The 23,654-nt window shown below is 41.6% G+C and overlaps 1 protein-coding gene across 1 annotated transcript; it reads left to right on the top strand.

The window, feature by feature from the left end:
* The first annotated feature begins 2,758 nt into the window (after positions 1 to 2,758).
* On the top strand, positions 2,759 to 23,631 carry LOC117541140 (GTPase IMAP family member 9-like). Its single transcript, XM_034208265.1, has 6 exons — positions 2,759 to 2,762; positions 8,120 to 8,651; positions 10,151 to 10,154; positions 15,944 to 16,208; positions 21,497 to 21,627; positions 23,125 to 23,631. The coding sequence occupies exons 1-6, from the start codon at positions 2,759 to 2,761 to the stop codon at positions 23,629 to 23,631; spliced, it is 1,443 nt and encodes a 480-aa protein (XP_034064156.1).
* The last annotated feature ends 23 nt before the right edge of the window (positions 23,632 to 23,654 follow it).

Below are 23,654 nucleotides of genomic sequence, written 5' to 3'. Positions count from 1 at the left end.
TCCTCAAGCATTTATTTTGGCCAGGTTTAAAGAAGGATGTCTCTAGCTTTTGCCGCTGCTGCCATGTGTGTCAGGTTGTCGGTAAGCCTAATCAGAAAATTCCTCAAGCTCCTTTACATCCTATACCGGCTATAGGTGAGCCCTTTGACCGGGTGTTGATAGATTGTGTTGGCCCTTTACCACGTGCAAAAACAGGTCAACAGTATTTGCTCACCATAATGTGTACGTCTACTCGTTTCCCGGAAGCTATTCCGCTGCGTAGCATTACTTCCGGTGCTGTAGTTAAGGCCTTGACGAAGTTATTTTCTACCTTTGGAATTCCGCGTGTAATTCAGAGTGACCAAGGGACAAATTGCAGGTTAAACATGTCATATCCAGTGCGTATCATCCCGAGTCGCAGGGGGCGTTGGAACGGTGGCATCAGACGTTAAAAAGCATGCTGCGAAAATACTGCATGGAAACAGAAAAAAATTGGGATGAGGGAATTCCCTTTGTTTTGTACGCAGCCCGTGAAGCTGTTCAGGAGTCATTAGGATTCAGTCCCGCGGAGCTCGTCTTCGGCCATACGCCCCGCGGTCCACTTAAAATTCTACACGATGAGTTTCTTTCGGCTGATAATCCACCAGATAAGAACGTATTAGATTACGTTAGTCAGTTTCGTGAGCGTTTGCACCGGGCAAATTCACTCGCTAGAGAGTCGCTATCCGCCTCACAAGCTGTCATGAAGCGTAATTATGACCATGCCGCTGTCCCTAGGCACTTTGAAATAGGTGATAAGGTCCTCGCACTATTGCCTATCTCCGGCTCTGCGCTATCAGCAAAATTCCTCGGCCCGTACGAAATCCGTGATTGTCTCAGTGACACAGATTACGTGATTGGTACTCCAGAGAGACGACGAAAAACGCGCATCTGCCATGTAAACATGTTACAGTGGGAAGGTACAGTGGGGAGTTGCAGTGGGAAGTTGCAGTGGGAAGTTACAGTGGGAAGTTGCAGTGGGAAGTTGCAGTGGGAAGTTACAGTGGGAAGTTACAGTGGGAAGGTACAGTGGGAAGTTGCAGTGGGAAGTTGCAGTGGGAAGTTGCAGTGGGAAGTTACAGTGGGAAGTTACAGTGGGAAGTTGCAGTGGGAAGTTACAGTGGGAAGTTGCAGTGGGAAGTTGCAGTGGGAAGTTACAGTGGGAAGTTACAGTGGGAAGTTACAGTGGGAAGGTACAGTGGGAAGTTGCAGTGGGAAGTTGCAGTGGGAAGTTACAGTGGGAAGTTACAGTGGGAAGGTACAGTGGGAAGTTGCAGTGGGAAGTTACAGTGGGAAGTTACAGTGGGAAGTTGCAGTGGGAAGTTGCAGTGGGAAGGTACAGTGGGAAGTTACAGTGGGAAGGTACAGTGGGAAGTTGCAGTGGGAAGTTACAGTGGGAAGTTGCAGTGGGAAGTTACAGTGGGAAGGTACAGTGGGAAGTTGCAGTGGGAAGTTACAGTGGGAAGTTGCAGTGGGAAGTTGCAGTGGGAAGTTGCAGTGGGAAGGTACAGTGGGAAGTTGCAGTGGGAAGTTGCAGTGGGAAGGTACAGTGGGAAGTTGCAGTGGGAAGTTGCAGTGGGAAGTTGCAGTGGGAAGTTACAGTGGGAAGGTACAGTGGGAAGTTGCAGTGGGAAGTTGCAGTGGGAAGTTACAGTGGGAAGGTACAGTGGGAAGTTGCAGTGGGAAGTTACAGTGGGAAGTTGCAGTGGGAAGTTGCAGTGGGAAGTTGCAGTGGGAAGTTGCAGTGGGAAGTTACAGTGGGAAGGTACAGTGGGAAGTTGCAGTGGGAAGTTACAGTGGGAAGTTACAGTGGGAAGTTGCAGTGGGAAGTTGCAGTGGGAAGTTGCAGTGGGAAGTTACAGTGGGAAGGTACAGTGGGAAGTTGCAGTGGGAAGTTGCAGTGGGAAGTTGCAGTGGGAAGTTGCAGTGGGAAGTTGCAGTGGGAAGTTGCAGTGGGAAGTTGCAGTGGGAAGTTGCAGTGGGAAGTTGCAGTGGGAAGTTGCAGTGGGAAGTTTTTGTTTCCTCTGGCAGGACGCTGCTCTGCAGTGAGCACTTCAGGAGTGAGGACTTTGACAGGACGGGGCAGACTGTCCGGCTTAAAGATGGTGTTGTGCCAACAATATTCAATTTCCCAGCTCATCTTCAAAGGGTATGTGTATCATTGGCCAACAAGAATTCAAGGTGTATAAGATTGATATATAAATATGTGATTAAATGTCACAATTTAGTTTTTCTTTCTGCAAGTTTAGGAATAAATAATGTGTTGTGTATTACAGCACATTTTAAACACTCAAAATGTCTTTAATTATGTTTATTTTAGCCGGAAGCAACAAGAAGCACAACCACTTCAAGAAGAGCGGAAGATGAACCTCAGCCTAATGTTGTGAGTATTCTGAATGTGGCCAAGACCAGAGAGATGGTCATTGATTTCAGGAGGGTGAGGACGTCTCTTCTACCCCTGTGCATTCTGGGAGAGGATTTGGCTGTTGTGATGGACTACAAGTACCTGGGAGTGCACTTAGACAATGGGCTGGACTGGAGGATCAACACTGACGCTGTGCACAAGAAGGGGATGAGCAGACTCTATTTTCTGAGGAAGCTGAGATCCTTCCACGTGTGCAGCAAGATGCTGGAGATCTTCTAGTCTGTTGTGGCTAGTGCACTCTTCTTTGCTGCGGTCTGCTGGGGGGCAGCATCAGAGACGGTGACACCAGCAGGATCAATAAACTGATCAGGAAAGATGGGTCTGTCATCGGCATCAAGCTGGACCCCTTTGAAGCTGTGGTGGAGAGGAGGACACTGAACAGGCTGTTGTCCATCATGGATAACCCAACCCAGTCTCATAAAAAAACGTTTAATAACTACGTTGGTCCACAACATAGGACGTAGTATTTCTACAAAAACGCCTCTGAAATTGTAGGATCCCTACGTTTTTTTTCACCATTCATTCCAATGGCTGCGTCTATGTCACGTGATCTTCACATTTCTCCCTGCAGAAAAAAGAAACATGGCCGAACATCGTTTTATTCTCGGTGGAAAATGCCTATTTTAAACTTAGTTTGGCCATTAAAATGCGTTTTGATGTCATTTTATGTGAGAAATATGAGTTGTTATTTCAGATTATGTGTGCAGTGGTTGTGCATGATCTTTAGTTTGCTAGTTATTACGAAGATTACTTCAGGAAATTGAGTCTTTACAACGTTTTCATTGTTACCAAGGTGGTTGCTAGGGACGCTGCTATCGATGTTATGTTGTGTAACTGTTTAATGGTGTTATCTTTATTGCTACCCCCTTCCCCGTCAATGTATAGTGTTGGTCAACAGCGCAAACTTATTAGTTTAACAAAATCCGCATCTAAAATTGTGGCATAGATACGTTATTTTCCCCTGTGCAATTCTCCATTTACTCAACAATAACACATAATTATCCTTGTGCAAGTGTAATATTCTCTAAAGCAAATGAGCTGTTCCGACCCTCGGTGTATATATATTAATTAATGGACGTCTCTTTATATATCGATTGCAAACGCTCCGGAGGGTCGTTTATTCACAAATAACCCTCTCTGGAAAATCCTAAATTGTGGAATAGTTTGGCCATTAAAATGCTTTTTTATTAGATTTCTAGCGAGAAGTGTATATTGTACTTTTATTATCTACGTCCAGTGGATGTGTAGGATCTACAGTTTGATAGATATACGAAGATGATTTGAGGTCTCGCCAGGAGAACGTGTACTGTATATGGGGCAGTTTCCATGTAAAGTTAGCGTGGGTGAGAACACATATTTCCGGTCACGAAGTTTTCATAATAAAACCGGAAGTATTCCCCACACTGTCAAATGATTACACAGTGATATCTCCATTACTCATCCACTAAAAGACATCAGTTTATCGTTGTTAATTACACAATATTGATTGTGTACAATGCTTTTGTGTTTTTAACCTTCGATTCGAAGAAATAAATTGTTTTTTCAGAGTTTAGACACTACAGAGTTTCCGAAGACACTACACTACCCAGAATCCCCAGCTATCGTTTGGGACTACAACATCCGCCCGTGATTAGCCCTCAAGCTCTGTGATTGGAGGTTGGAGTGGCAGTGCGACAAGGTTACGCCGAGTGTCAAACAGCTATTTGAAATGGAATGGAACCACGGCAGACTATCCAAAACTGGACTTGGACGGGTCCAGCCCAGCCCCCCCCCCCAGAATTACACATGCTGGCTATTGTGTGTTTCGCAACATGTTCTATGGCACGTCTCTACTGGGAGTTGTAGTTTTAAAAAGACGTTTTCGTATTTCCCACAATTAGAAGTTGCCAGTATTAAACTGTATACATCCCTGGAGGTTTAGGGGATACGAAACACATTGGTGTTATCAAATTTAAAACATATAATTAATACATGGGTGAAAATTGCTTGTGTCCATAATGGGCAGCATTAATATACCCACATGACAGCTAAGGTCAGAAGAGCTTTATTGAACAGCTGGTCTTATGTCTGTGACCCCTCCTGTTGTTAATTGATAAGCCTGAAACATGCACTTGTTAAGGTTCAGATGCACATTTAGCAAATATGGCAGTAGCCATCGATCATCTTAAGATAAGATACTTTATTGATCCCAAGTTGGGAAATGTTTTTGTTACAGCAGCATGTACTACTTTGTTCTACTCCACTACAATTCAGAGGTTAACCTGGTATTTTTACTCCACTACATTTATTTTTGTTACTTTGCAGATTCTGATTAATGATGTGAAATATAAACAACCCTTAAATCAGACTTTTGTTACACCTGAGTAAAATTCAGCCTTATCAGTTTGTCTGTTTTTCACATCCTCCTGTTAATATATTTGGACGTCCTGCACTAAACTGTTTTATTGTAGATATCACTACAGTATCTTCTTGATATTTTCTATTCTATATTTCTATCATTGACCCCTATTTTGTATGTAGGCTACTCTTAATATTTAAATGTTTTCATCAAATATAACTTATTCAACAACTAAATTCAATAACGTGCTTTAACCACTAGGCGGTGCGGTTTAAAAAAAACAGTGGTGTAGTTAAAACATAATAATATCAAACATAATATGACTATTCACTTTATTGTGAAATTAAAACAGAACGGTAAAGGAAAATACAGTTTCAGTCTCTCGATGTGAAGCTTATGCATCGTACCATGAACTTGTATAGACCTGTAACAGTCAACTGCATGAGGAGTTGGAAAGGTAGTTCAGAAAATCAGTAATATCTTTAAAAACTACAAAAAAGTCCCTTTCTATCAGCTGTGCACCGTTATGGTGTAAATACAGACTATCTACTTATTGGATCAAATATAAAAGTCAGCCGAATTAGTGTTGATACTGCAAGGAGACGTATTGTGTGAAAAGAAATGGAAGATGTTGTTTAATTGTTGATATTTTATGGTCCACGTCACGTATTCAGTTTTGGCGGCATCTCTTCCAGTTTGTCAAAAGGTCTTCTGATCAGGGCTCTATAAAAAAATATCTACGGCAGATATGTAATATTTAATGCAGATGAACCGTGTATTACAATGCCGTTATGTGATGACTTTCAAAGAGAAAAGAAAGAACACTCGGAATAAAGTATTATTTTATTTTTTTTAAATGTTTTCCGATTTCATATCATATAAACACCAAATCCCAACATGCATTGCGGCTAAAACAATCGATGTTTTAGCCTATCAAAACCTCTGAAAAAAGAAATGTGTCTCTCAGAATCGAAAGAGAAAACCCTATGGGAAAAACACAAAAGCATTGTACACAATTTAAACCATTAATGTCGTATAATTAACAAGGATAAACTGATGTTTTTTAGTGGATGAGTAATGCAGATATCACTGTTAAATAATTTGATCATTGGTTTTATTATGAAAACGTCGAGACCGTTTTCAACCCGTAACTTTACATGGAAGCTTGCCGCATATACACGTTCTCCTGACGAAACCTCAAATAATCTTCATAATATCTATCAAACTATAGATCCTACATATCGACTGGACGTGGATTCTAAAAGTACAATATATACTTCTCGCTAGAAATCTAATCACATAGCGTTTTAATGGCCAAACTATCCTACAATTTAGGATTTTACAGAGAGGGTTATTTGTGAATAAACGACCCTCTGTAACATTTGCATTCAACGGGAGCACTAGAGGCCGAAAACTTTAAAACATAATTATAGGTCGTATTAAGCGCTTGAACAATCGACCCATTTGGTCGTATGAGTTGGAGGACTTGTTCGTTGCGTTAAATGCGTTAAATATTTTAACGCCATTAATTCAAAAAATTCATTACCGCCGTTAACGCGATAATTTTGACTGCATTAATTATATTGTTTGTAAATGTGTTAATGTACAAAGAGAGGGGATATCAGATGTTAGAGGGTCTGACAGGCACTCCTTGTGGTTTATTTTTATAACCATAAAGGGTTCTATTTGGAACCTCAAAGGTATTTTGTGGAACTGCAACGAAAAAACATTTATTAAGAAAGCAATAAATCTCTCCCTCAGCACAAATGCAATTCCAAAAGTATGGAAGTCAGCTTATGTCTTGCCTTTGCTAAAAGGAGGGGAGGCAACTATTTTAAATAACTATAGGCCAATCTCTAAATTGTCAGTTCTGGCGAAGGTGCTCGAACGCTTAGTGAGTGAACAGGTAAAGGAGTTTTTACGTAAAAATGATATCCTGTCTAAACATCAGTCAGGCTTCAGAAAGCAACATAGCACCATCACTGCGACAATGAAAGTGGTGAATGACATTACGAGTATTTTAGATAATAAGCAGAGTTGTGCAGCTCTATTTATTGACCTTTCCAAAGCTTTTGATACTGTCGATCATCGCATCTTAAAGCAGAGGCTACTCAGTATCGGCATATCCAGCCATGCAGTGGGTGGTTTGTGAACTACCTCTCTGAAAGGTCCCAATGTGTTCACTTTGATGGGCTCACTTCTGAGTGGTTAAACATTACTAATGGTGTTCCTCAAGGTTCTGTTTTAGGTCCACTTGTATTCTCCATATACATCAATAGTTTAGGTGAAAATGTGGATGAAGCTACTTTACATTTGTATGCTGATGATACCGTGATGTACTGTGCAGGTCCCTCCATTCAGGAGGCTGGTGTTAAATTACAGGCTGTTTTTAACATTATTCAGACTCAGCTCGCTGAGCTTAAGCTTCTTTTAAATGTTGATAAAACCAAGGTAATGCTATTTTCAAAAGCTAAAAAGACACCAGAGCCTGTTTTGGATATTGTTACTATGCAAGGACAAGTACTCAAAGTGGTTGCCTGTTACAAATACCTAGGTATCTGGCTTGATGATTGTCTTACTTTTAAACTTCATGTCAATAACCTGCTTAAAAAGCTGAGGGTTAGACTAGGTTTCTTTTTCAGAAACAAGTCCTGTTTCTCGCTTGAAGCCAGGAAAAGGCTCTGTGACCTTTTGACCTGTGCTGGACTCTGGTGATTTGTTGTATATGAATGCACCTGCCTATTGCCTGAACAAGTTAGATGCCGCCTATCATAGCGCACTGAGATTTGTCACAAATTGTAAAGCACTTACTCATCACTGTACCCTGTATGCCAAGGCAGGTCTGCCATCACTTACTGTACGGAGGCTCAGTCATTGGTACACGTTTATTTATAAAGCTTTGTTGGGTAAACTCCTGTATTATATCTGCTCTCTGATAACACAGAGAGTTGCAAGCAGCTATTGTCTGAGATCGCATGATGTAGTCTTGTTAGATGTGCCAAGAGCAAGGACTGTCTTAGGTACGACAGCTTTTATGTGCGCAGCTCCACTTGCTTGGAACAATCTTCAGCAAGAATTGAAACTGAGCGATCTCATTCCTCTGCATGTTTTTAAAGCTAGGCTAAATGAAATGCTTGTTGATACTATGGTCACTTGTAAATGTCTATAACTATGTAAATGTATCCTGTAAATATAATGTATGATGTCCTTTACTGTTTTATGTTTCATGTGGAACCTATATGCTGCAGGTCTCCCTTGAAAAATAGATCTATGATCTCAAGGGACCAATCTCGTTAAATAAAGGTTTGAAATGAAAATAATTTATTTCTGTTTTTCAGTCTGTTCGTCTCAACCTTCTACAAACTGCCACAACACATACTCTGGCGATACATACTACCTCAATCATAAGGTTGTCCGGATTGTGATGATTGGGAAAACTGGAGCTGGGAAGAGCGCCACAGGAAACACCATTTTGGGAAAACAGTACTTTAAATCAAAGTTTTCTTTTGAATCTCTGACTAAAGACTGTGCTAAGGCCTTTGGGGAAGTGGAAGGACAAAAGGTTGCTGTCATTGACACTCCAAGTCTGTTTGACACCAGCACTGATGAAGAGAAGACCAGAAAATATATTGTTCAGAGCATTGTTTTTGCTGCTCCTGGACCTCATATCTTCCTGGTCGTCATCAGACTGGACAGATTCACAGATGAAGAAAAGCAGACAGTGAAGAAGATTCAGGAAATCTTTGGAGGGGAAGCAGACAGATACAGCATGGTCCTCTTTACCCATGGTGATCTGCTCAAAGGGAAACCTATTGGCGAGTTCCTGAAACACAGCAAAAAGCTGCAGGAACTTGTGAACAGATGTAACGGGTAGCAGAGGTGTGGACTCGAGTCACATGACTTGGACTCGAGTCAGACTCGAGTCACACATTTTATGACTTGAGACTTGACTTGACAACATCACAAAAGACTTGCGACTCGACTTGGACTTGAACACCAATGACTCGGGACTTGACTTGGACTTGAGCCTTCTGACTTGAGGTGACTTGCTACTTTAATTCAGAGGTCTCCAACACGCCGATCGCGAGCTGCTGCTAGAAGAGCAGACTCCCGACGGGGAAAGCAGAATCTTCAGCCGCTCCTACTCTTGCTGAGAATCCTTGCAGGCAGGGGCAGGTCTTTATTTAGCTGGGCCACCATGCGGCCAATCATATGCGAGGGCACACTAGGATCATACCATTATGTGAAAGAAGGGTGGGGGGCACAGCATGTGTAGTGGTACAGGCCAGCTGCACAGAGTGACGGGGAGACGGATTTAAATGCAAGCGCGTCGGAAAAAGTCAAGAAATTAGCGAAAACCGAAAAAAGAAGCAGCATCTGGCTGCTTTTCAATAATATTGGAGAAAGCAAAGCTGAGTGCAGGATTTGTAAAATGAAAATAACCTTCAGAGCAGGGGTTTTTTTTGGTTACCACTCAGGATTTATTGTCAGAGGTGGGAGAAGTTCAGACAATTAAAAAAAGTTACAATCAGGGTTCCCGCGGGGTCTTAACAAGTCTTAAAAAGGTCTTGAATATGATTCAGAAGGTCTTAAAAATTATCGGATTTGAAAGGTACTTCTATGTTGCGATAGCGTCTAAATGTGTTTTGGGGGAAATGTCCGGGCTGCAAAGTAACCAGTACGGTAATAGCCTTTCAGTTCCCCCCAACAATTTGTATTGAATTAAATCAACATGGAACCAGTAATCACTAACTTTTTTCCCCCGGTATGGAAGCAAACAAGAGACAGAAGTATTTGAATTTTATTAGACACCGAATTTATAGCATTGAAAATAATTACTTTGAAAATCATGTATCTGAATGTTTTTGCTCCGAATTTACCGATGTGAAATAAAAATGTAAAAATTCAAGTGAAAAAAATTCGAATGTTCAAATTCAGATCCCAAAAATTAAAGTGAAAAAAATTCGAAGTCAAAAAATTCGGTGTATAAAATTCGATGTCCAAAATTGCGATGCAGCATCATCCGGGCTACTCAGACAGGATAAGCAATCGAGCCCTAATGCAATCAAACCGACTTCTGGCCTATCAGAGCACGGCTTTGTCAGTCATGTGATCACAACAACCCGGGAGAAAAATGACGGAGAACAGCGGGGCTCGCCGCTCGGGTAAGTAGTCAGTTTGTGCTCTTTATTTTACTTGCTCGACAGCATTTGTATCTTACATTAGCTAGCTAAATGAGTGAAATAGCCTTGTGCCTTGCTGTTAGCAAGCTCCGTAGTTATCATTAATTGAAGTGAATCACGTTACCGTGTGTGTGTGGGGGGGTGACGGTTTGCAAAGTAACGTAACGATCACTTCGGTTAGATAAGTCAAGTAGACCATGCTACACTATACGAAATACACTCTTACAAAAGCCCTGCATTTAAACATGTTAATGTTACTTTAGTAAAAGTATGCTAGTACAATTAGGAAAGTGTTGTTAAAGTATTTAAAGTAGACACAAGTTATACTATTATATGATATCATTTGATTTATTGTTATTACCGATGCACGAGTTGACTTAACTGTTGTAGTTGGAGCTCATTTTGAACAATGAGCTAACTAATTATTAATTTCATAATGGTTTAATGTGCTGACTATTTTCTACATTAATAGATTAAGGTCTGGTTTGTTCAAAGTCTCAAAATAGTAGGACATGCTGTCATAATTACCCAGAGTCCGAAGTGACACCTTTACAATGTTAAAGCTGTTGGATAAATGTAGTGACGTAAAAACTAAAGTATTCAAGATAGTGTAGTGGAAAATAGATAATGTTTGTTTTTTTAAACGTTACCAAAACAAAATCTCTTGTTTTGGACTGACAGTAATGAGTCAAGAAATAGTAAATAAATAAATACACATCAATTTGTTGTGGATGGAACACAACAAATGGTACTCTTACCTGTGATGCCTCCTCCAAACATTATAACCAGACTGTATCATTAAAACTATAAGTAACAGTTCTAGCTACTTGACTTCAGACAAACAATTCAAAAGACAAAATCAACACAATTTATTGAAAGACCAATCTTTATTTCTCTCCTTTTGTTTGTGTTATTAAACCCTGTCAATCTAAAAAACTGAGCAACTCAACAGTTAACTTTATATTTCTTATTGTCCAAAGCATCTATTACACTATTTGTTGCCCTCTCATATTCACAGGATGGATGATTAGAGACTTTGGGGTAAACCTCAGCTTTATGACCGTCCTGTCTGTTGGTTTGGCCGGAGAGGGCTGAGGGTCTTTCCCTGCGAGGAGGACCAGGCCTGAGGGAGGAGGACCTGCACCAGCTGCACCTACAGAACTTAGCCCATGCTGGGCATAGCTGTTACCACCTGCACAGGCCTGTCAATTAACAGATTAACATTGAGTGTAACTTATGTATATTATTTCGTTTTTATTTAAAAAAAAAAATGGTGATGGTTCATGCTTGATAACTTTTAGTTCACATTTCAATAAATTGTATTTGCACTCCTTTTGTCCGTTATTCTTACTGAAAATGTTAAATTACACATTCACATCTGAATGAAGATTGGCACCATTTATTTGTGACGTTGCAAACTCGGCGGTACAAGGCACAAGTATTGTGAAGCTCTTAAAGTGAGGCAAATGCATTTGATCAGCTGACTTTTATCACATCAGCTTCTCCTTTCCCTCTTGGATGTTCTTCTGGACCCTCAGAGAAATGGTGAAGCAGTCCTGTCTCTCAGGCGTGTCCTTTCCTAACAGAAATATCAAGAAACATATTATTGCAGAGCAAGTGTGTTATTTAAGAAAGAGGTGTGTTTGTTTGTTCATAAATATAATGATTTTCTTATTTTAAATGTGTTTTTTTAAATCCAACAGTGTACTACAAAGATAATCAGATTATGAATAAACCGTTCTAAATTCATCAACATTGAAATAAATGTATTATTCAAATAATATTTAACTGTTATCAAAACTTAGTGCAACTGTAGAAGCTTGCTCTGTCCGGTTGTCTCACTGAAAGACAAAGGGTCGCAGCTCTCACTATGTTCAATAATATTTGCCTTAAATACATTGAAATGTGAAAGTTGAACAAAAAAGTGATGTTGCTTGGTTAAAGGTAACCTTTAGCTAAGAAAGTCCACTCAACATCACTGATGTGCAGGTGATCTAGTATTCAGTCATGTTTAATGGCATGTATATCAGTGTATTAGAGTCATTACTTTATGCATTCTTTGTAAAGTATGAAAAAGGTATATGCACCTTGGAATCCGTGCTGAAGTTCTCTGCTGCTAGGAGTCCAGGTCTGTCTCTCCTCCTCTGGTCCAGATCTGTCTCTCCTCCTCTGGTCCAGCCTGTCTGGATCACCTTGAGGACACTTTGAACAAACAGATGTAAAGTTACATGCGTGGCTTACAGACTTCTTTACATGCAAACTACTTTTTATCTTCTTTTAAAAACAGATCATAATCTTATTGTTATACTTAAGAAATTGCTGGATATCACAGTCCTTATACTGTATCAGTTTGATTGAGTATTATTGTGTAGGTCCTTTTTATTTTACTGTTACTTTGGATGAGGTTTTCATGAGTCAGTCAAATTAATTTGTTTTCATATGCCATATTCATATGTATCACACACGTATGGGTAAGACACAAACCTATTGAACAAATGCAATGCAATGGATAAGCTTAATTTCCACTGAAGTCACAGATAACGTCATATCTACTATTTAAACATAATTTCCTTGTCACTAAAGCATTGACTACGCTATTCATCGTCCTTAAATGCAGGCATTAAGTTACATGTTCTGTTCTACAGCCACGATAAGGCTGTTTCTCAAGTGTGAGGATAATACAATTAAAAGAGGCATTGGTAATAATATTAAAAACAACAATGTTTGGGTCGTTCGTCGGATAGGCGGTTAGCTGCAATAAATAACTCCAGTTCAACAAACCATATTATAATATCTAAGAGAGCGTTATTTCTGGACCATCTTGAAATGTGACGTTCATATTTTAAAGATACACACATTTCATTGTGAGGTTGATTTAATATACACTAAGCCTCTCTTCAACAATACGTTGACGTTAGCTAGTATATTTTATGCTATAGTAGAGCATAGCGAATTTAAATGAACCTTAACAATGTATACAGTAACCTAACTAGCAAACTAACTATCTAACGTACAAGGATGACCTTATTTTAGCAACCTCGCACAGAAGCCTTTTGGTATACAGTAGCATCCCACTTAATGTTTTACACTCTTGGATGCTACGCATAGCATCGTTAGCACAGATGGAGCTACGATTGCTCAAATGCTAACCCAACTCTAAACATTCATTAACGTTAGCTTAATAAAAACACCAGTAACATAACATAAAGTACGCAGGGTTGACTTACCGAAGAAACTGCATTCATGGACGGTCTGTTTCAACCGCAGATAAATCCTATATTTGCATGACGAATAGTCCACCAGGAACCAACACAACAAACACGGCCGAGTTCAATTAGTGTTCTCCTCATGAGCTGAGCCGCTGTAGCATCACGGAGCCAATGGAGCTAACTGAGCTAGCAGAGAGGAGCTAGGAGCAGCAGTCCCGTTGTCATGAAGGGGGAATCTAACTATATACAGAATATGTTTTTGTAGATCCAGGCTAGAAACATGTTCATTTTCTGATGTTAAGTTGGACATTTTAACAAAGGGTCTACGGGAATTGCTCCCATCTGCATCCATCGCCTACAGTTTGCAGCATTGGGCTTCACCGCACTGTCCCGGGGTTTGCCGCTTGGCTCTGATAGGCCAGAAGTCGGTTTGATTGCATTCGGACTCGATTGCTTATCCTGTCTGAGTAGCCCGGATGAGGCTGCATCGCAATTTTTGACGTCGAATTGTATACACCGAAATATTTGACATCGAATTTTAAACACCGAAATATTTGACGTCGAATTTTTTTCACTTGAATTTTTGGGATCTGAATTTGAACATTCGAATTTTTTTAACTTGAATTTTTACATTTTTATTTCACATCGGTAAACTCGGAGCAAAAACATTCGTATACATGATTTTCAAAGTAATTCTTTTCAATGCTATAAATTCGGTGTCTAATAAAATTCAAATACTTCTGTCTCTTGTTTGCTTCCATACCCGGCCCCTTATTGGAGAACACCCAGCTAGTAACCTAGCAACCAAGCTTCAGCTCATGTAGCCTATCTTCGAATCTACTTACAAATAAATATGGGGAAGTGTAAGTTCAACCGTATTTGGTTAGAAAACATCTAATTTAGTGCTTGGTTGAAACCAGTGGAGGGAACGTGTTTGAAGCCCGCTGCATCTTTTGCAAAAGAAATTAGTGTTTGTTTTGTTAATGTAGCGTTAGCTAGTGCAGCAGCAGCTAATGCAGCGTTAGCTAGTGCAGCAGCTCCCGCAAACAACACCGGGGACCTCCGGGGCGAAGTTTGGGCCTACGTCAACCCTAAAAAGCGGAGGGTGCTGTAGACGCTAAATACCGTAGCTAAACACCAATCATACAACAGCAACGATGAAATAGGGTAGCCAAGGCAGCAGAGCTGCGGAATAGTAGCGCGTGGTCACACACACACACACACACACACACACCACACACACACACACACACACACACACACACACACACACACACACACACACACAACACACCACACACACACACACACACACACCACACACACACACACACACACACACACACACACACACACACACACACCACACACACACACACACACACACACACACACACACACCCACACACACACACACACACACACACACACACACACACACACACACACACACACACACACACACACACACACACACACACACACCACACACACACACACACACACACACACACACACACACACACACACACACACACACACACACACACACACACTAGGGCTGCTCGATTATAGCAATAATCAAGATTATGTTGGTCAATAATTAATATCACGATTATTAAATATGATTATTCATTCACTTTGAAAACATCCATTTATTGAACTTTAATACAAATAATAATTTGAACAGTATCTTTTTAACTGTTGATTACCCTGAACGTATAATTCAACTGAAAAAACAATTCTAAAATGTATTAAATAAATGATACATTACTAAAAAATTCATTAGATCAAATATGTTGTAGTGCACTGTCACAACCTAGCAAAGCAAAATAATCGTTTTATCCGATTATGTTGTTTTCGTAATTGTGGCAGGCCAAAATCGTAATTGCGATTAAAATATGATTAATTGCACAGTCCACACACACCCACACACCCACACACACACACACTCAAGCACACACAGACACACACACACACTTTTTGTCTCACACGCTAACACAGTTCTGTACTGTTACGCTGTTGTGTTCAGTCATTGTTCTTATGTTGAACATGAATACATTTACTTTGTAAGTGATTATGGGACGTATTTCTTCTTTATATACATTTTCCTTCATACTTTATTGCCGTGAAATAGGTCTTAAATTCTATTCAAAGTGGTCTTAAAAAGGTGTTAAAAAGTCTTAAATTTGAGTTGGCGAAACCTGCAGGAACCCTGTACAATAAAAAGTCCTGCATCCAAAATGTTACAAGTAAAAGTACAAAAGTATTAGCATCAAAATATACTTAAAGTACCACCTGCAGAGGGATCTAGATGCAGGTGTTCTTTTCCCCATAGAGACGCCTCGCTGCACATTATCCCTTGCATAAAGATAGATTGTGGGTCCCTTATAACATGTTGTACACAGTGGAAATAAACATTCGGGTTACCTCAACATCAGGGATCTTATACATTAAACTCCTTCTGAATCAAACCGTCACGGTAGCCTTACCTTACTGATCCCTCTTAAATTAGAAAAACACACGTTACTTTACCAGCAGAGAGAAAATGGATTATTAAATGATTAATGTGACTAATAAAGAGCAGTTTGATTATTAAGTATTATTCTGTTGATCGATGTCATTACATTTGGTGAAAAACACATAATGACTTGTTTATGACTTGTTTTGTCAAAGTTTAGGACTTGACTTGACTTGAACTTGCCCATCCTGACTTGAGACTTGACTCGGACTTGCAAAACAATAACTTGGTCCCACCTCTGACGGGTAGTACCACGTCTTCAATAATTCCCTGAAGGATCGTTCTCAGGTCAGAGAGCTGCTCGACAAGATCAGAAATATAGCAGAGAAGAACGGAGGAAGCCATTACACCAATGAAATGTTCCAAAAGGCAGAGAGGGCCATAGTAGTGGTGAAACAGAGAATCCTTACAGAGAGAGAAGAGGAAATGCGCTTAGAGCGGGAGGAAATGGAGAAGGAAATATTGGATAAGTATGAGAAACAAATGAAGGAAATGAAAGATGACAGAGAGAGAGGTCGAAAAAGCTACTTAAAACTTGTGAAAGAGAAATGGAGCGCCAGACAGGAAGCTGAGAACAGCCCTTTAATAATATTTTTTTATGAATGGCGTAATTAAAGCATTTAAATCCTTTATAGGTTGGCGTGAGACGGCAGCAGAATTAGGAATCCTTTTTAATGAATGTTCACCATCCCCCTTTTTGAATTTCAATGTGTGATTTAAAGTTTCTCAGTTATATCAGGGGTGAGTTGCGACCAAATACTAAACAGTGTCACAGCAGGGACGTGCACAGGTACGGGCTATTGTTGCCCGGGCAACAGCCCGTTTTTCCTTTTTGGCTGACCTGCCCCTCTTGTCTGCTCCATCATTCACCAGTAGTTTTCCATTCACCTGTCTCACCTGTTTTCCACACCCACTCGTTAGCTCACTCTCTTTCTCTTCTGCACCCATTAGCTTCTGCCAGTATTTAAACCTGCACCTTACATACACTCTTTGCCAGATTGTACTTTGCCTCATGCTTGTCTTTCCCGCGTTTGATACCAGATTGCCTACCCGGTTCCGACCCTGCCTGTCCTCGATCTGCCTGCTCTGCCTGTTCTGCCTGTTCCCTGATCCTGTCTGTATCTACGCTGACCGCCTCGCTTACTCCCTGACTCTCTGCCTGTCCCTGACTCACCTTCTGCCCGCTGTCCTCCGGTGCGTTAAACTGCTCGGTTGGTATTCCTCAGATCCAGTGGAATCTCCAATAAAGTTTATTACCAATTCCCCTTGGTTTCTCGAGTGCTGCATTTGGGTTCTCCTTAAGATTGTGACACCTCTGGAGAGAGCGAGAGTTTTTTTTCTTTCTGTTGTGACCGAATAAACATGATAAGCCCACAATTAGTATTGTAGCGTCTCGCTGCGATAAAACACACCTTGTCAGCGCTGTCATCTGCCCCCAGTCACGTGACTTTGTTTACAATCTGACAGCTGAAAGTAAAGGAAACCCCTCCGGCCTCATATGGCTATTGTGATCATACCAAATGCCTGCCTGGCTTTGGTGGCCAATCCCCGGGTCAATCTGTCCCCGGAAATGTCCTCGTTTTTAAATATGCTTATATTGATTTTGAGTTCTTTCATGGCAGTTAGAGTATAGGGGACAAACCAGGGGACTTTACTTGCTCTTGACACTGTCGGTTATAACTGGCTTTTCCAGTTTAGAGCAATAGCCCCTCCAAATGTCTGTGCACGTCCCTGTGTCACAGAATGTCAAGAACAAAGATGTTAATATGGCAAAGTGGTGTTATTAATCTGATTTCAACTGAACAATGTTTTTCAGATGTTGTGTTTTCTTTGTTTGATTGCTTTTTCTTTTACTATGGGAAAAAGAAGAAAGAAGGTTTTGTACTTTAACTTCCTCCTCCCCCGTTGGTGTGAATGAGGTAAATGTGTTGGTTATGCAGATCTCTCTGAAATGTAGTAAGTAAAGCCATAAGACATGGGGAAAGCTGGATAGGGAAAGTTGTGTGTCTGCGTTCAACGGTTTAAACAGATAGTACTTTTTTAGGGCTAAGGGCTGCATTTAGACGCACAAAACGTGGCACATGCATACACTTAGTTCACTGATATGGTTATATTTAGTCAGTTAGGCAAGGTGGCTCGATAGCTCCCTACACACATCTTTAACAAAGCTCTTGCTCTACATTTCACCTGTAGATGTACAATATTTAGGTATTTTTAACTTAATTTCAGTACCTTTTTAAGACCATAACGATGGCAGCCAAATTAGACACTCCATGAAACAGGAAGTTGTTGTAACTTAAATTGTACAGTCTCCAAACTACCAATGTTGCGTGCTTGATAAGTCATAGCTGTTACGATTCGGGAAAAGGTAGTTTAAAAAGGGAAGCGGGTTTCAAAATGAAACAAAAAGCGAGCTTTATTACAAAAAACAAGCTGTTGCCAATGTAAAGAACTTAACAAAAACCATGAATCCAAAGAGTAGGTAACACGAGGTAGCATCCAGACAAAACTGACCATGACAACATGAAGGGTCAGGGTCGGCGTCATGGGGGGGGTCATTCACGGGCCATGCCCCCCCAAATGAGTCACTGTGCCCCCCAACGCAGGGTGGGCAAGCCTTGCCACTTTGCCATTTTTATTTTTTAATCATATAAGTGAAAACGTTTCCACTAAAGGTTTTTTGTGTGAAATACATCATAAATAAAGAATACACACATAAAACACAGCCTGAGGTGTGCTCACTGCTGCTCTCTGATTGGTGTGTTGCTTGACCAATGACCTTTGTTTTGTTATCATTATGTGGCTGCGTGTTTAGATGAAAGCCCGGGGGCGATCTGTTCATCTGTTACACTGATTATACAGTAAAGCCATCGAACATAATATGATATACAGTACAAGTAGCCTACTTCTGGGTCTCTGTGTTTCATTCAAGCTCGGCTCTGTGTGTGTGTGGCACGAGCGCATTTTGTGAGTGCGCGAGCGGTAACGTGGAATGTTGTTGTTAGCATCTGGTTAGCTAGCTATGCTAACGGATAAAAAGAGCTGTTTCTACACCAAGGTGGAGGAGAGTCCTCTCTTGTCAGACTGAGAGGATCTTATAACCTCAGCTCAGTGAGGTAAGGACTCTCTCAGTGTTTAGATAGTTAACGTTAGTGTAGGTTATCTCAGTGGGTCTCAAACGGTTTGGTCACCATTTATGTAAACAAGTATTTGCGAGGAACACCTTTATATGATCATTATAGTTATTAAAGAATAAGAGAATAAATGAAACGGGTATGAAATACTATAGGACAGTAACACAAGAATACAGTTTAAAAGGGGAGTGATTAGTAAAATATCCATAAAGAAAAAGTAAATCTGTTTACAGTTCTGTTTCATATGGATGCTGAGAGATGTATCCATAGATCTCTTCACGTTGCTCTCAAAGTGCACCAGATTGATGCTTTTAACTTCAATATTTTAAAAATAATCTCCCCGGGGGAGCATGCCCCCAGACCCCCCTAGAGGAGGTTAGGGCCACCCCCACCTAAAACATGTTATAAATACATTTGCACACTTTTTATATGGTGGCCTATTTCCATATATTTCTGTTTTGGTGGTCGTGCCACAACCGTGCATGTCTGCACAAGTCATAGGTGCGCTATACCATAGCACTACACCCTGCAATGTGTGTGAAAGACAATAGACTTTACAGCATGTTTTTTTAAATTGAAGTTGTGTTGGTGTTTGTGTGTTGGTTGTTGATGGCAGTGTGTGCCCCGCCTTGGTAAATGATTCCCCCCCCCATTTGATTTGTTCTAGAGCCGACCCTGTGAAGGGTGACAGGAAAGACAATGAACCGACAAGGAGCACAGGGGAAGACAAGACTAAATACAAAGAAGGGTAATCACAGGACAAGACACAGCTGGGCAGGGGAGGCAGAAACACAAGGGCAACAGGTGAACACAATCAGACAATCAGACACATGAGGGAAAACACAGGAAGGAAGACAAGACACAGGGAGAACAGAATTTCAACATAAAATCCTGACAAGACAGACAACTAAGATGTGAGAGAAAACTAGGATTGTGACAGTTAATGTTTTGCTTTTCTCTAGGTTGTATAGATACGAATGGTTTTATATCATGTTTAATCATGTTTTATGCCATTTGCCAGGACTTGATAAATCGCTCATAAAACACAGGAGGCATGTAAACTAAGAACAACATATATTTGGTAAATTGTGCAGCTGATATAACACAAAACATTTGTTTTATTTCCTTTAAGTGGTGGATAGAGTTGCTGCGGGGGGGTTGAGACGCACAGGCTGCAGTGGAGACGCTGTTACAGATATGGGCATCTGTTAATGCCTGTTATATAGTGACGCCTGTTGGCGCTTGAGTAAACTGCATTCTGACACAGGCTTACACTGTGATGTACTATATCCGCAAGCACGGGAATATACATGTGATGGAGTTGTGAGTTACGGAGTAAAGCTGCAGACTGGAACATGGTGTCAGAAGTGGTCTTCTTGGACTAAAAGCTCAGGAAAACTCACGTCATTACGACAAACAGTATTCCGGCACCCGAGGGCATGCATACATATGTCTGGTGATATAGCCCAAAACTGGGAGGTTTTTAGAGCAGTATTTGAGGACTTTTTGATCGCTACAGGTCTGACCGAAAAGACAAATGCGGTGCAGGCAGCCACGCTGAGACGGCTAACCCCCAAAACACACCAGGAGCGTCTGCGTCGTGTTACGGCCGCGCCGCGGCGGTCGTAAGGATCGCGGCCACTCTAGTCAATGGGTGCTATTACACCACACGCGCCGTGTTACGGCTCAGACGCGTCCCAGAAGCGGCTCGGCGCAGCGCTTCTCTAAAATTAGGATGAATCCTATTTTTTCCGCGGCGCAGCCGTAAGGTAAAGTCGGGCAGGCAGCCCCCCCTTCGCAGGAAGTGGAAAGGTGAGCATCCGGGCCAGGCCCATCCCCCGTAGTCTTTCAAGTAGGAGAATACATGCCAGCGTTCTCCTCCGGTTTACAGGCACTGTAAATGATATATAGAATAATTATGATGATGAATGCATATTTTTTTACCACTAAAATACAGCAACACATCTTTGATTCATGTCGTTTATAACTGGAATATTACAATTATTATTAACTGTGTCTGTAGTCTACAACACAACAAAATAGGAAATAACAACAATAAACACGATTTAAACGGACACAAACATAAACCATTTAACTACGTATAGCCTACTTACTTGTAGAAGTACAAATGTCCAGGAAATATTCCAAAATCAACTGCGAGGCTGCACACACGACGCTCCGCTTCCGCAACGTTTTGAAACGCGTCTGGTGTGTGTTGTCGCAGGAGGAGGTCGCAGCGTGGCGCAGCCGCAACGTAACGCGGCGCAGACGCTCCTGGTGTGTTTTGGGGGTTATGGGGAACGAGTGCCGGCATATATGGTCACGCTGACCGAGGAACAAAAGAAAGACCCCGAAACTATTTTGGATGCGTTGGGGGATTATTTGAAGCCGGCAAAAAACGTGATTTATGAGAGATACACGTTTGGATGCTGCAAACAAGGACCAGACGAGCCGATCGATAGCTTTATAACAAAGCTGAGGGAAAAAGCATCTTCATGTGAGTAACGTGACCTGAAAGATGAACTGATTAGGGACAGGCTGGTGAACAGGACCTAACGCTGCCAACAGCTGTGGAGATTTGCCGCCTTGCAGAATTGACGGAGTCACGCATGAGGCTTATTGAGAGCCCGCAGGCACAGGCGGACAGTATTAATGCTATGGTGGACAGGCAAGGCGGACAACGCAAAACACAGTGGAAAACAGCGGAAAGAAACACAGCGGCTGAGAGAGAGCAGCAGTGGACCTGCAAATACTGTGGAAATGGACACAAACGGGGCAGAGAGCAGTGCCCAGCCTATGGTAAGACCTGCCGAGCATGTGGCGTTTCAAATCACTTTGCAAAAGTATTTCAGGCCAGCAGCAGAGCAGAGAAAAGTTAATGTTGTTGACGATGTCCAGCAAACTGAAGGGGACTCAGATACAAGTGAAAACCTATACAATGTCACTGAATATGTGGGGAATGTGAAAGCACCTGGACGAAAATGGTTTGTGCACCTACACCTGAATAAGAAAAGACAGCTATGCCAGCTAGATACAGGGGCCACTTGCAATGTCATGGGCCGCCAGTTTAAAGAGAAACTGTCACCAAAGACAGCCTTACAGCCGACCAGAACAAGGCTAAAGCTGTACTCTGACACATACATGCCATCCCTGGGGACATTTCACACTGACTGTGGGGTCAGGGGGAAAACACACAGACTTGTGTTTGAGATAGTGAACACCAAACAAAAGCCCCTGCTCGGTGGTGCTGCATGCACTGATCTGGGCCTTGTGAAATTCACTATTCCAAGAGAACTACTTCCAGCGGAGGTGAACACTATTGATGCTAGCCAGTCTATGCCACTCACAAAAGAAATGCTACTGAAAGACTTTCATGATGTTTTCCATGACCCGATCGAGTCAGTCCCAGGTAATATTCATTTCGATCTGAACCCTGAAGTGACACCAGTCCAGTGCTCACCACGAAATGTCCCTGTAGCGCTAAAAGCCCGGGTTAATAAAGATCTGGACAAACATGTGAAAGCAGGCAACATTACGCCAGTGACAGAGCCAACAGCGTGGATAAGCAACATGGTGACAGTAGCTAAACCGGACAAGATAAGATATTCTGCTCTCGCAAGAATACTTTTCGGATTGCAGGCTTGGCAGATAGCTTAACACGGAAATAAACACCCAGGAGACAGCAGCTCAGTTTTGCATGTTTACTGATTAAGTTCCATTTTCCTTTCCATTTTCCTTTCCATTTTGTAAAACTGAAATACAAACAAAACCCAAAGTCATAAAACGTTGTCACATTAAACACTAAATAAACAAAGAAACAAGACTAAAACAAACATTCCAAACAACAGAGTACCTGTTAGCATAAATGCTACAAACATTTCCACTGCTGTTCACAGGCTAACAAGTTTAGCATCATTCATTGTTCTTCATGTTTGCATATAATCAATTTAAATGTGCAACTAAGTATACACAGACAATATATGGAATGGTACTTACAGACATAAAGACCCTAGGATTTGAGCAAGGATTTAGTTGACAGGAAACAACCCATGTGCTCCATAGACAGCCAGAAACAGGAAACCACGGCAAGCATTTATGGACACACAGTGCAAAACCCAAAACCCTTTGCAGGCCCTCTTAAAGGGGCAGCACATAAGAATCTGCATTGACCCAAAGCCTCTCAATCAGGCACTTCTCAGGTCCTATTACCACATGCCAACGCTAGAAGACGTCTTGTACAAACTGCCCAAGGCTCGTGTCTTCACACTGGTTGATGCTCGTGACGCATTTCTCCAGTGCAAGCTTGATGAGGAAAGCAGGCGCTTGACGACATTCTGGACGCCATGGGGTCAGATGAGATGGCTCAAACTCCCGTTTGGAGTCTCAGTGGCGCCAGACATCTATCAGCGCAAGCAACATGAGCTGCTATCAGGCCTGGCTGGCATCGAGCCTATTGCGGATGACATCCTGGTGGTCGGGTGTGGCGATACGGACGCAGAGGCTGAAGAGGACCACAACATCAACTTAAGAGCTCTCATGCAACGGTGCAGGGCTGTGAAGCTCAGATTGAGTGAACGCAAGCTGCAGTTCAAGCTCAAAGCTGTACATTTCCACGGCCATGTACTGTCTACAGAAGGACTGAAAATCGACCCAGAGAAAACTCAAGCAGTGTTGGACATGCCGACGCCCACGGATGCTAAGGCAGTGCAACGCATGATCGGGTTTGTGACATATCTGGCTAAGTTCCTGCCAAGGCTATCGGAGATCTGTGAGCCTCTTCACAGAGACCAGACTCCTGGATAAGGACACAGCATGGCACTGGCTGC

Source organism: Gymnodraco acuticeps, unplaced genomic scaffold, assembly GCF_902827175.1.
Source record: "Gymnodraco acuticeps unplaced genomic scaffold, fGymAcu1.1, whole genome shotgun sequence".
Taxonomy (NCBI): domain Eukaryota; kingdom Metazoa; phylum Chordata; class Actinopteri; order Perciformes; family Bathydraconidae; genus Gymnodraco; species Gymnodraco acuticeps.
The sequence above is the reverse complement of the archived record's forward strand: the minus strand, read 5'-3'. Positions and strand labels throughout refer to the sequence as shown.

Coding starts and splice junctions, on each gene's coding strand:
- LOC117541140 (XM_034208265.1), top strand. Junction 16,209..21,496: donor GAAAGATGACAGAGAGAGAG/GTCGAAAAAGCT, acceptor TATGGTGGACAG/GCAAGGCGGACAACGCAAAA. Junction 21,628..23,124: donor AGAGCAGTGCCCAGCCTATG/GTAAGACCTGCC, acceptor GCATTTCTCCAG/TGCAAGCTTGATGAGGAAAG.